This window comes from Coccinella septempunctata, chromosome 8, assembly GCF_907165205.1.
Source record: "Coccinella septempunctata chromosome 8, icCocSept1.1, whole genome shotgun sequence".
Classification (NCBI taxonomy): domain Eukaryota; kingdom Metazoa; phylum Arthropoda; class Insecta; order Coleoptera; family Coccinellidae; genus Coccinella; species Coccinella septempunctata.
This window is the reverse complement of record NC_058196.1, coordinates 26,488,888-26,503,863: the sequence shown is the minus strand read 5'-3', so window position 1 is coordinate 26,503,863 and position 14,976 is coordinate 26,488,888. Positions and strand designations below refer to the sequence as shown.

Here is a 14,976-nt window from a genome sequence, read left to right as displayed (position 1 = left end):
ATGACATCCCATTTTGTCAAGTATAAACATTTATTCACGGATAAATAGAAATGATGTCGCTCCAACGTTTTGAACCCTTGAAATATGCATACGTTGTGCAATTAGCATAAATTATTAACTCGATAAATCATCCAATTTTCTACTGCTACGATAGGATTATGGATCAGGCAGTCGGACTAGCTCTGCTACATTTTCTGAATAATAAATGCACATATGGCACAGATCCTAGTTTTGGGACAAACTTTATTGAACTTAAAAACTGCTATCCGAAAAAAAGCTGCAATATCTTATTATTATATCAAATTGCGGAAATTGCAGCAGGATATAGGTATAGTAAATTTATTTTATTATTACTTGATATCATCATGCTTTACTCTATTCTTTATTGAATATTTTATTTTAAAAATACTATTCTAATTCAATAATTAATCATGATAATTAATATTATTCGAAAAAATTCTTGTATAAATTTAAAAGAGTCTATTTTTGTTAAATTTACCCCAGCTTCAAGCACCATCTATGAACGAGTAGACATATTAGTTCCCAGAAAGATTTTAAACAGGTCTACAAAGAAAGGACATCATGCTGTTATGTCGGTCCAGTTTCAGCTCCCGAGATAATTTTCGTAATCAATGAAAAATATTTGATAAAAGTTTTCGAAGATATATTGCAAATTACTATCTTGTATGTTGAACAAAATTTCAATAAAAAAATGTTTAGCTTTCAAGTATTTCGGAATTTATTCAGTGGATGACTCGTGATGTTTGTTTTGGTTAACTGAAATAGATCTTCAGTTGAAGCAACTATTTGATTCAGTCAAGATTTGACAACTGACGTTCAAGAGAAACAAAGGCACCTGTTACAGAATAAACAGAGTAATAGGACGGAATTGTATTGGGATTCGTTTTATTTTTAAAATTACTTCTTCCGCCAGGGCGGCAGTTAGGTGAATTTATATGCTTGAAGTTCTATTCGTTTGCAGTGTAATTGTAACTGAAAATATTTTTTCTGACAATGTGAACAGAAGTCATAAATGAAATATAATATATGTGAAGAAACACAGAAAAATAATAAGTTTAAGTTTTAGTAATCATAGCAACAATTTTTTTCTATTCAATCTTAGAAAGGTTTGTAACTCGAAAACGACGTATTTTTTCGATGTTCCCTCATAAAACTTTTTTTGTATAATTAATGAAATAATATATGAATAAAAGAAATTCGTCGAATTCTTCAACCAAAAAGAAGTTTCTGACCATTAAGTGTTAGGGGTAAGTACGTTCCCGTAGACTTATATGGAGGGTATTAAAAACAAAGCATTATTGATATTTGTATTGACTCAAATTCAAAAAATTACCAGAATCACCTGAACCCTTGGGAAATTATCACAAAAAAAAATGAATAGGAGGGGTCTAAGGAAAACAAATTAGAGCATTCCTGACTCTTCTTTATATACTTTATTCAAACTCAAGAAAGAGTCACGTAGTGTCGGGACACCCTGTACAGTAGACAATGAATAATTTTTTGAAGTATCAATGGAGGAAAATCTACTGAATCACTAATTAACTTTCCGTCAACTATTCTATGGCAGTGAAAAACAGAATAATCGATCATAAATTGATGCAAATGCATCTTCTTATAAATATACTTTTTCATTTTATATTCTTCCCCTATGAATTCACTCCAGTCCGTCCCTGTACGGCGAGAATTAAGTAACGAAAAGTTCAGGAGCTTACGTGTTGAGAGATACTGTTTACTCTGCCTCCAAATATTTTGATAACGTCAAATATTCTTGCTGTATCAATGGAAATATGTGATGATTGTAACTGGGAACAAACTAGCACAATATTTATAACAGCTCGATTAACACCGCTATAAATTCGTCATCTTCGAGAGCACTTTTTTACACGGTTAAATAAGGAGAAAAATATTCAAGCTCTAGGCGGCAAAGTGCTGATATACATATTTTTGATGATGACAGGAGTATACCCCATTCACTTCCATAAAAGTACAAGCTTAAGTCTTTGGGCTAATTTCTTTGAGTTCAACAACTGATGTAACGTCTTCAACCTTCAGCCAAAGAAGATTACCAACATTAACTCTTCTCAAACAACTGAATATTATGTGTAAATAATTGAATATTCTTCTATAGCAAAAATAATTATATTTGAAAAGTGATATTTTGTCTTTTCCATGCGAATAAGTTAATTAGGATTCCTTCAATCAGCTTGTATAAACGTATGTAAATTTAGGTACATTTTGAGACATACGTTATTGCTGAGAGATTTATGTAAAACGGACAACATAGCGCTGATTCAAAACCAAAAAATGTTCATCATTGTGGCAATTCACATTCCATCATTGTAGCTAAATACCAATAAACTTAAAGGTCCGAAAAAAATTCTTCCAATTTTTGCCAGATACATGCTGAGAGCTACCTTCATTGTTGTTCGTTGTTTCATGTCCCCTATTAATTCTTGCGGAAATAGGGTTAACAGTTAGACGCTAAATGTTAAGTCCAAAAATAGGCAGCAACCTCAAGGTGAACATTGCCAAAAATACAATTCCTGAAGAACTCAAATCTTATTTAACCTTGGTCCGGTTTAAAGGGTTTGTCATTGAACATTTGCATATTGAGAGCAGGGGAATTTGGGTCAATCTATCTTCGTGACAACCAGACACAAAATTCTTACAAGTATTTATTTGAATCTTTGTCGGATTTTCGATGGAGGTCATACGAGATATTTGGCATAAAACGCCTAGCCAACTAACAAATCACAGTGTAGTGAAAAACGTTAATGTCAAAATGGTGCAGATACTTCGAAGGCAAATTTTGAGGGAGGGTTAGTATTTGGTGGAAATGCATTGGATTGGTCTTTTGACATAACCAGGTATTTCGCACTGGATTTTTTTTATTAATATCGAAAAGCGTCTGTTGAAGTTAAAATGAAATATTTGAAGAATACTAGATAGATAATAAAGATGTATCTATAAACATGTGATATCTTAAAAATAGGATATGTTATGTTTTTTTTAGTGCATGTATATTATGAATTAATGAGAGTGAATTCCCATCTTACTCTTCAGATTTTCAACTCACAGTCAGTTGACATAACTTTCCAACAAACAAACCCGACGAAATCTGTGAATAATTGAGAATCAACCCTCAAAGGTACAAAGCTAACCCCTCAGTGCTCCTCACAAATTGTTATTGGCCATAAAATTACCTATTCTATTGGACGTACACTCGACGACATGCATCATTCTCGAATCATATTCTGAATAATGGAATAACACCTGCCAAATTTCCTTTTCCTGAAATCGAATACACAGAAACCATCGCTTATTTGCTTTTCGAACTGTAATTTTTTTATCATTAGGTGCATTAAGTTTATAGTGGAATATTAACTTGATTCGCGTGGGTTTGAATTGAAAAGGGAATCACGTTAAGTGACTCAGATAAAAAGTTTCAATTATGGTGTAAGTAGGTATGGTTTCAGTTTCAGTTTATGCCTTTCGTGCACTTGAAGATATAGGATATTTTATGGAAAAAAACTTTTCACTTCACAAGCAATCAATATGTATACAATTAATTCATTGATAATATTGTGAATTGGACAATTTATTTTTCTTATTCCTGACTGTTCTTTCTATTGTTTCGATGATTATGTTTTTGCTACTGGCTTTAATTTTCTTACCCCTTCTCGTTCATATTAGTTATTTTTCTCTTTGGTTCCAGGGTGTTGCACTCAATGTAAGTTATTATGATATATGTATTTACATGAAAGTAAATAAGAGATAAAAGACCGTAATTCTGATGGAATATATTTATTCGGGTAAAGAATATTCACGAAGTCTAAACTAAGTGAAATATAGCATTGAAATTATGTACATAAGTATATTATGTATTATGCTCTTTAATATGGTGAAGATAATTATTTTTTTATTTTTCTCAACTTATTATTGGTTTTCCCTACAAATATCTACGACAAGACAAAAATAATGTGAAATTAAAAATTTTTTGTAGAAAATGCTTTAGATTCGGAAATAAAATTTCAACCACACAATATTGTTTATATTCCAAACAATGTTGCCTAATGACAAAAAAAATTAAAACAATATCAGATTCCTTCCTCAGACAATTTAATCAATTGAATCCAGAGCTTTGATTCGGAAAATTCTTGTCATATTGAAATTTTTTCGAAATCACAATGATTAACATTCAATTTGTTCCAAGACTATTTGATTGGGGTGCTTCCAAAAAAATTGCTTGTCAAAAAATTGTACAACGCGGAAAAATTTTTGATGTATGTATGTATATTCTTCTTTTAATTTCTTTACTTGTACGGTTGAATCAATATTTGAAGTTTTGTTTAACCTAAGACATCAAGTTTCATAATCCATCGTTTTTTGAAATCTGAAATCCTGCTGAATAGAATGAGCTTTCATCACATTTTCGGAAACATATTTTTTTGTGAAAATTATGCTGATTTATAGATATTGAATAAAACGCAGATAAAAATTTCTGAGCATTTTCCCACGTACAAAATAAGGGTGTAGACCTTTTTCTCTCTTAATTCTCATTTAGATATATTTATTTTCAGCTTAAAATTTTGTTGATTCCAATACATATATCTAATCATAAAACAATAGTAGTATGCCACAGCCCTAGAAATATTTTTTTCTGTTTTTACCGTAAACCTAGAAATACGAGTATCTTTAATCGAATTTTCAATAGCTTTATTCATTTTGTTCGCATTTTTTTTTGATTTTATTTTGCATCCTTAGATATGCGATATATGTCTCTATTTTCAAATACTTTGTTCAAATCTTCTACTCATTCAATAGGGAATCAAGAATGAAAGAATATCTTCTTTAGCATCCAATAGTGAAAAATTTTGTTTTTTCGAAAAGGAAGAAAATGAAAGGGTAAAACATTCATGCAAAGCCTAGATTTCAACATCGGTCATTCTTCAAATTTACCTAAATTATATCTATTCCTGGAATAAGTTTCCCATAAAGTAGCCAGAGATAAAATTTCCATACAAAAATTTTCATTTCTCACAAAGAGAGAGATAGAAAAATGGTAAAATTTTGTACCTACACTGAAACACTCAAAAAACACAAAACAAGAAAATGACGAATAGAAAAATCTAGGAAACACACAACAGGACTCTCAACACCACAACATGAAAAACCCAAATCCTGCTCGGAAAATTTTCCGATGAAACCCCGTCCCAAACAGACAGATTGCACCTTCATTTAATAAGCGATGGCTCATAATGGTTGTTTAAGTGATTCATTAAGCAACCTGCTACCGTAATATGGGATGGCATGGGCAGCAAACAACCGAGTAACTCAGCTGAGCGTCAAATCTTAAACAATTCACAAATTATCAATTTGAATCCTGCGGTCCCGCCTTCGTATCCTGCCGTCTACGCCCCGCGCTTGCGTACGCGTAGGGCACACACGCCGTGCAGTGCAGAGCTTGCACGTTGCCCCGAGTATATCCCCTCTTTCTCTGGCGCTCTCCCTCTATCGCGTGCGAACATACGCACTACGCTCTTTCTACGGTCGTCGGCTACGTCCTACGCCGCGGCTCGATGGGGAATCATCCTGGAAACACCGTCAAACCCAATCAACGTGTGGCATCGAACAGTCGTGCATCGCGAAAGACGTACACTCCACTATCACACAGGCTGCCGTGTGATAAAGCCTCCTCGCATCGCGAACTTTGCGCGCGCGGTATGTCACCTGAGTGAGGTCGTCATAAAACTCCCATTTGGACAGTTTTATTGCCTTCGGCCACGTGTCAGAACACAGGTTTCAGTGTTGTGTTTATAGGGTCATTACGGGCGAAGATAAACGTTAATTTATGGCCTTCTGAGGACTTTATGGACCTGTTTTACGACCCTCAGTGCTAACCAGTGTAGAATTTACGTTTGACGGATTAGAATGTAAATTTTTCTGACTGGGAAAGAAAATAGTGTACGAGTTACTTTGGTAAGATGAGTTCTTATCAGTTCGTGAATTCTTTGGCGCAGTGCTATGGGCAGCAACAGGCGCGACCTGGGGGTGAACAGTCAGCTCATCAGAGTTCCACTCCGGGAAGCGACTACTATAACCCGAACGCGACAGCGACTTCTAGTTACCCCCCAGCATGTTACTCTCCTCCCCAAGTCACCCCCCAATATCCCCAGCATCCTTACGCTGCCCCAGCTCCCGGACACGGCCTACAACCCTCAATGGGCGATTACACCCAACTCCAACCCCAAAGGCTTGGAGGAAACGCTTCAAGCACCCACTTGCATCACTCCAACGCCGGCACTCCAAGTCCCGCCGTCTTGAACCCATCGGCGAGCTGCAAATACGCGGACAGCACTCCGACGTCGAACGTGTCATCACCTCAAGACTTGAGCACCAACGGGCCCCCTAACGCTAGGAACTCGCCACCCTTGAGCAACACGCAAGCAACAAGTAACAGCAATTCGACGATCACCTCCAAGAGTTCGGGGTTGACATCCCCGCTGTCCGTGAGCACTTCACCGTCGAGCAAGGCTGCTGGTAGCACGACGGTGTCACAGAATTTGTCGTCGCCGGCCTCGAGTACGAGTTCTACCTCGAGCAACGAGAAGCCGAGCAGCAATAATAACAATTCGAAGAGTCCCACGAATCCGCCTCAGATTTATCCGTGGATGAAGAGGGTTCATCTTGGTCAAAGTGAGTATAGTTTGGTCAATTGCAAAGTTATCCGTTTTGGCGTAGACGGCAGCCAATATCTGACAAATTGGTAGTGGCAACCTTTATTCTTTGGAATATCTTTGAGATACATACAGAAAACATAACAATCATAAAGCCCAAATATAAATCCATAATGGTATAATTGACATACCTACATTTTACGAACTATAAAGCTGGCAGAAAATTGTGACAGCTCATGTGGAAGAAATCCCAATAATCCTCGAATTAGATAACAGTTTTCACTAAGCTTATATATTTATCTTCAATGATTCCCTTATACATCTCCAAAGTATGGGCACTTTTTCGCAATTTTACAAAACATATATTTACCCTATCAACATTAACGAATGGACTCTCAATATAAATCGTCCTCAAAATTCAAGAGATTTCACTAAGCTAACATTTATCTGCCAAATGTTTCCCCTATGCATCTCCAAAGTATAGGCACTGTACTCGGCACTGTATATCCTTTCAATACACTTTTTCGCAATTATACTGGATCCTGGATACAATATATGTATTTACTTACTTTACTTTATTAAAGTTAACGAATGGACTCTTGTTATAAATCGTCCTCGCAATTTGACAGCTGCCCCAAATGATGAGGTGAATTGTCAATACAAAACTTTTCATCAGTAAAATGTTCCATCATTTCCAAATATCTATTTCTTTGGAATTATCCCTTAATTTATATCTGGATTAGGTAATATAGTCCAATTTTGCTTCATTTTAAACTGCATACTATGGTGGAGAAAATTTGTTGCATATTTGCCTAAATATTTAGATGGAAAACAAAATTTGCAAAACTGTCATGAAAGTTGAAAATCGAAAATATCATGCACTCATTCTGGTATAATGGACGAAAGCAAAAACAATAAATAAATACATATTTAATAATAAAATTTTCTCACTAACGAAAAAAGTAATGTTGTCATCAAAGATAGCATATAAGAATATTAATGCAATCGATAAATAAGACATATTACCGAATTAACACGAAAGGGATGAAAATTAAAGGGGTCCTTGTTGTAAACTAAAATTTTGTGAGTACGTTCTATTAATAAGAAGTCTACATTAGAAATCAACAGCCACATACTGAATTTTCAAGATACCATTCACAGGAGATCCATTTTGCACAATTATATTTTATTGTTCCTTTAAGAAACTGTTTCTTTTATGGACTCAATACCAGAATCAAAAAAGATTTGTAATGAATCCCTCCTTTCAATATAAATTTTTTTATCTAGAAATTCTGTGCGCTATAAAAGTACTCGTAAAAATGGAATAGGGGTTGCATGATTCACCCCTTCAAAATTGAAAAAATATTTATAGGTAGCCTTCTTATTGGTGAAACATGCCCACAAAATGTAAGCACATTTGAAAGAATTTCCCCATTTCTGCAAGGAAATGCATCCCTTTAATATTGGCAACGAATTACCCCCTTAAAACTTTCGTACCCATTTGGTAACACCCTGTTCAATTTAATTCGGTCTTCTATTTCCTTGTCAAAATGTTCAATAATCGCGATGGGTAAAATAATCTACATATTTTCTTTTATCATAAGTATATTTTCAGGCGTTTACTTCTCAGACTCTTAAAACTAATATTTTTCAACGTTTTTACTCATAATTTCTGTCAATATTTTCAATGAACATTCCCAATCGTTGAAATATTATTAATTCTTTCAGCAATATGTTTGTAGGCTCTATAATCTCGATTTGATCCTCAATAGCTTACTTATTATATAGATATAATTATTTTTATTTTTTTTTATTTTCTTTTATTTTTCCCAGTTTCAAGAATTGAGATTTGTGACTAGGATTTTTACAATTTGAATGAATGTGAGCAGGTTTCTTGTGTCTCCAACAGACTTTTTTTAAGAATTCTTATATTCTTGCGAAAAAAATTTCACCGAATCTTTCCTTCTATTTTCATCACTCCACCAATTGCTAGGCCCTCTTTTATGCGCCAAATTATGCACATCAACTCTCAACAGTTCCCGTGAAGATAAATCACCGCATTCAAAGGCTTTGTTTTGAAAAGCGTGATAATTTGACGATTATTATAATGCGATGCATCTTGTCGACGTAAATCAGGGGAGATGTCACTCCGGCTCGGTCGGGGCAGAAATCTTCTTCACTCGGTAGTAGATAATAAATCAGGGGCTAGGTTAGGTTTGTCGGCCCACGGCTCTCCCGATCTTCGAGGGATCACTTCTCTCTCCTGACGCCGAATGATACACATGAGATACATAAGTTTAAAATATTAAACATATTGTAAGTGTTCGACATTTTCGAGTGGGCTTCACGTCCTCCAGATTTATTGCCGGCGGAAGGCCTTTAAGGCTTTGATAACCGTTCGTTCGGATGCTGCCGACGGGAATGAATTTAACCTTTGAAACGACATAGATCATGTGAGGGTGCTACCTATTTTTTTCGTCGAATGAGAATCCTTGTATTGTATAAGTACGACCTTATTTCATCATAATATTTATTACATTCGTGTACTTCTGGTCTCACAATTTTCAATCATCCAATCAATTTTAATTCGGGAATATACAGAGTGTTTAATGGAGTGCTCAAATTGTCTTCTGCTTGAGGTGGATCTAGCTTAATTCTCCGTACCTGTCATTTCATTGTTCCTCACACCATTTATTATTGTAAAATACACCTAATCATTTATTTTGTTTTTATTTTAGTCAAGCTCTACGAAAATGTCATCGGAATATTGAAAATTCAGATATATCGCCCACTTCAAAATACAGGGGTGTCTTTGATTCGTATAAATATTTCAACAGTATTGCCATTTTTTTCCGATTAGGCCCTGATAAAAAGATATAGCCATTTTGAGTTTTCATAAAGAGCTGTGCCACCCCTAGAGAAACAAAATTCCCTTAAGAATAACAAGCTAAATCTGTGATACTACACATCTGTGGATCTTTAAACAGAGTTGGATTCAGCCAAACTACTCAATTTTACAAATTTCACATAGATACTTTTTAATTTTTGAACCGAAAACGGCTCATTATACGAGAAAATATGAAGTATAGTTTTATTTTTCAAAGCGTTCAAGTATTCGTTAGTTAGTGTCCAATTTAGTTTCAACAGTTAGATTCATTGAATTTTTGGTATTTTCATGGTAGGTAATGGTGATATTGAGAAAACTGGAAGACGTGGGTGATATCTTGTGTTCGAAAAATATTCATCAAATAAATGAAAAACTATATTCCGAAATTCATTTCATTCGATAAAACCGTTTGTGAGATATAACTGAAAATTATATTTTTTTATGGTTTTTCAATAGCCTGTATCTTTTAAACCGAGCCGATTCAGAAAAAATGGCAAGGAAAAAAGTTTTTGTTTTGACCTCAAGAATCTCCTGTTAAAATATTCGTACGAGGCAAATTATACTATAAAATTATAGTATGTATAATTTATCCATCGAGTACAATAATATTTTTGTTCTCCTGAAAAGAACTGGTGTGATATATTAGGAATTTACAGTACACAACACCGAATTTTTTTCCTGCCTCAATTACTTCAATACTTAAATAGAATTCAGGTGTAATTTGTTATATTTTTATAACATCAGTTCAAAATTTTTACAACACTTGCCACTGCCGTGTTATGCCGGTATGGTATAGGTTCTGTCTAAAGCTGCACTACCACTTGTAATTTTTGAAGTAGTTGTGATAGCGAAATGGAATTTCGACTAGAATTTATCACCAACTTATTACAAGTGAGTCATCAATTCAAATCCCAATTTTGATCCTTCTTAGCACGTCCCACCCTCGATATTCTTAGGTGGTGTATTCCCAGATGAAAAATGGAAACTCTTGAAACAGTCCCAACATTTCTGAACTTTTGTGGAGCCAGTATAAGTAGGCTTTGTTCCTTGAAGAATGTGTCCTCTTAAACCCTACATGAGTCAATAATTTCGAAGAGAAATGCTGAATATATTTCACAGGGCGAATGTTGGTCGTGAATATTTTCGATTTTTTGTTCTTCATGAAATATACCACCATTGTTCTCACTTCCTGGCAATTACCTCTCTTGAGGCGTTCATTACAGTTTCAGCCTCACGATATCTGCAAAAATCGATAATTGAAAAACAAAACATGCAGCTCTGCCCAACTCTCGCCGTTCCAGACCGCATACAGCCACAGTCAAAAGTTATAAATGACTTCATTTACGGACGGCATGCGAAAGAGAGCGCACCAACCGAGTAGCGGGAGAGTATATTAGAAGGCGTAGTGGATTTTTAACCGAAGATGAATGCCCGGGGTGGCAACACACTATTATTATCTCATTCGCCAAACTTCGCGAGTAATTGTGTGTACGCTCCTTTACATCTGAATCAAGATACGTATCAAAGGCAAATTATATTGTTCACTGCAAGTGGAAGGCCGGACTGTTCGGCGTTAAACACTTGAACTGCGGAGACCCGATCTCTTGAACGCTGCTGGCATCGACTGGACGTGGTGTTTATGTTTTATACGCGGCTAAAATGGCTGAACTCCACGCCGGGTTCACAGGTTGGTGCATCTGAGATACAAAAACTGCCTACCTAGAACTACACAAGCTTTTTACTCCTAGAATCAATGGATGAGACCAATTGTTGTCCCTGGATAAATTTGGTCCTTCGAGCTGGATCCATTTCATGTTCCGTTGACATCCATTTCATACTAATATCTGAAAGAGCAACTGTATAGGCGGAAATACGTGTAAAACCATTAATTCAAGCAGAAGTAAAAAGAACACTCTTAAAAAGTTGTTTATGTTTATATCCTTTCATTTTAGCAAACTTGCGTCCCAATGTAACGATCGCTTATGTAAATTTTCATCCTCATTCGGGACAAGACTTGAGGAGACAACAACAGAAAGGACAATGGAAAAGCTCTTCTTTTTCAAAAATGAGAGGATGAAGCTTTCAATACTCACCTGATTCAGGGTCGAATTAGACTTATTTGCTAAAAGACCAGTTAGAATTTGCCTCCTTTGAGTAATTTAGAAATGATACCAAAAAACATTCCAATTTTTCAACATGTCTTTCATTTCATTAAATGAATACAATTAATTGCCACAAAAACCAAATAAATAAATAGTTTTATATTAGGTATCTTTTCTTCTATACAAAGGTTAAACTTTTCTCCTTATTTGATCTTATTTCTTTCAAATATTCAAAATTCTATTTCTCAATAGCAAATTCAATAATATATGAGCCCTGAATAATTTCCTGTATCGATTATGATTAGTAATTTTTTCTCATTTAATTAACTTACGTTGTAACAAACCAATATCACAATCTTTCACGTCTCGCATGTTTAATATTTACCTTGATTGAAACACTCATATATTGCATATTGATTTATGCGTTATTCAGTTTCCAGTAATTAAACTAATAATCAATTAATTATAGCAATTCGAATATTTAAATTAACCATAGTCAACAACTTTCCAGGGAAACATTTTCATTGATACTTTATATTTTGCCTTTCTTTATTCTTGTTTTTATTCAAATATAGAGGATCAAGGACTGATTTGAAAGATAATCCGAAAAATTGCCTATTTTTTATGTTATGTATCAAAATCATCAAAATTTTTTAGGTAAAAAAACAATTCCAATTCAAATTTTGCTGGACAAAAAAAGTGTTCTAATCATCGAGGCAGATGTTTCTTTTTCAATTTTTTGATATAGCCATTTTAAGTTTTCATGATGAGTTGTGCTACCGCTGGAAAAACAAAATTACCTTAAGAATAACAAGCTAAATCTATGACACTACACATCTGTGGATCTTTTAAACAGAGGTGTATCCAGCCAAAGTACCCAATTTCCCGAATATTACAGATATTTTTTATTCATCAAATTACTCGATAATTGCGCATTATACGACGAAGAATGCTTTTATTTCACAAAACGTTCAAATATTCATGAGATAACGTTTCAAGAGTTGAGTTCTTTGAATTTTTGGTATTTTTGAGGTACGTAATGGTCATCATGATAAAATTGAAATTCGTGATTGATATTTTGAGTTCGAAAAAGATTAATCAAATGAACGAAAAACTTATTCCGAAATTTATTCCATTCGATAAAAACGTTTGTGAGATCGAACTAACAATAACTTTATGGTTTTTCAACAGCCTGTGTCTTTTAAACCGAGCCGATTCAGAAAAAATAGTAAAGGACCTAAAGAATCTACTCTTGAAATATTCTTATGAGTCAAAGACTCACCCTGTATTGTAACATAAAATTCAAAAGATTTGTGAGTAGTATTTCAACTGAATAAGACTGCTATAATACCTTGTCTAACTGTCTGAAAATTATAAAAAAAAAACATCTGTGTACACTTCACTTCAATGCGGAACAAAAATATAATAATAGTTGATGAAACAATAGAATAGATATAGTAATTTCATTTATCGTTCTTCTAACGGCCTGTGATTTAGCGTGAGAGAACCAGCTGTGCGTTTGCTGGTCTTGTAGTGCTTATTCTTCAACTCTTTATCGAATGAAAAATAAATTTCAAATAAATAATTTTTTTAATTTCACGATTTTTATAATAACACACTGATTTTTTCGTGAAATATCCTTGTTTTGAGATCATAATGTTGGCCCACTGAAATTACAACAAATGTTACGTTTGAATATCGGTAAATATAAGATATAAAAGCCATACTTTCCACATTCGCAGCTTTCGCGTAACGGAAACAGTCGTGGTTCTCATTGAAGCTCAATGAAACGTAAAAACTCAATCGCTCCCGAAAAAAAGACAATCCCAAAGGTGAAACATCGACCCAAAACACACAACTCGCAGATAATACCATAAATAATGTCGATATCCCTCCGCATAATGGGAATGGGGTGCGGAATCTTCCACGACTCCACACATCGTAAACTAGAGAAGAATATTGGCCCCATTTAGATTATCCTACACAATGGGGGCCAATTCAATCGACTCACTGTGCATGGGACACTTACAAGCCACAGCGTCTTGCCTTTCCTCAGGTAATAAACATCGTGGACATGTTAATATCAACCCCTATCCGGCCCGTTCGAGAATGCTGCCAGAAGAATTCAGGTATTCAACCCCATGAATCGGATATTTGACAAAAACATAAGGGTTTCTTAATTTATGGGGTTACGATTATGCGCGAAGTGGGCTGGGAGGGGTGTTGTTGGTTAATTTATGGGGTTTAGTCAGAATGTGAATATTTTTTATAGGAACAGATAGGCAGATAGTTGCTGTGAAACGTCTGGGCTGTTCAGGGGGTTATTTTCGAATAAAACGGAAATAGACGGTTTTTAATCATGTGTTCATCTATTGGAAGGGCAATAGGGAATACTCCTTCTGACGAAAATGATGTATTTTTTATTAAATATCTTTGAAACGTCACGTTTTGAAATAACAATTTCAACCTTTTCCAAAAAAAATTATTTTATTCCACTTAAAAATGAAAAATTCAAATGAATATTTAAAGTTTAAAGCGTTCTGTGAGAATTGTACAAGCTGGCAACTTCGACTGAAATATGCCTTTATAATAAAGGACAACAAATACATTATCTTGATGAGATGGACAAAGATGGCTGTCTATGAAGTCTGCGACGAACGAGGAAGGTCGTAAAATTTTATGGCATTTTTATGGCCGGTTGCAGTTGAAGCTCGCCAGTAAGTAGGCGCCTGTAGATTAACAGCTGTTATTTTATAAACAAGCTGATGAGACATTGCTCTTTTCATTGGCTTGTAAGCGCTGTTGCCAAATCGTAAACTCCGCACAAAGCGATTTAAATTTTAAAACCTCATATTTGAAGGATGATTTTTAATAGTTTCCGCGGTGAATTTGAAAAAATCATGAATTAAACTCATACTTATTCAGTTTAAACTTGCATATGCAGTGATAACCCAAATTGAGGAGAAATCCCCATTATTAAGTTTGAAATAAAATATTGCAGAAATTTCCACTTATATCGACCCGATAGTTATAAATTGAGTTACCCCACTGTGAAAAAAACCTCATATGGACTATTTACGAAGGAATTATCGAACAAAATGGATCACGGTGAAAATGGAGATGAAGTTGCCATATAACAATGCCTACCAAACCTAAGAACGGTCCAGTTCTTGCATTAATTGACCTATAATTATGGAAATGTTCTTTGCTTCGGGGTAAATCCACTGGGAAATATATTCCGTGAAAGGCAGGTTTTGGTGGATCTGCATTTAATGTCTCAATCTTGGCT

General features: G+C 34.7%; 1 protein-coding gene across 2 annotated transcripts in view; it reads left to right on the top strand.

Moving 5' to 3' along the window:
* The first annotated feature begins 5,579 nt into the window (after positions 1 to 5,579).
* Positions 5,580 to 14,976, top strand: part of LOC123318982 (homeotic protein Sex combs reduced-like) — a 43,033-nt gene continuing 33,636 nt past the window's right edge. The window contains exon 1 of one of the 2 annotated variants that reach the window (XM_044905769.1): positions 5,580 to 6,717. In XM_044905769.1, coding sequence (XP_044761704.1) covers positions 6,006 to 6,717 — 712 coding nt within the window. In that variant the 5' untranslated portion in view covers positions 5,580 to 6,005. The remainder of the gene's footprint in view (positions 6,718 to 14,976) is intronic. The other variant, XM_044905768.1, reaches the window with a different exon arrangement.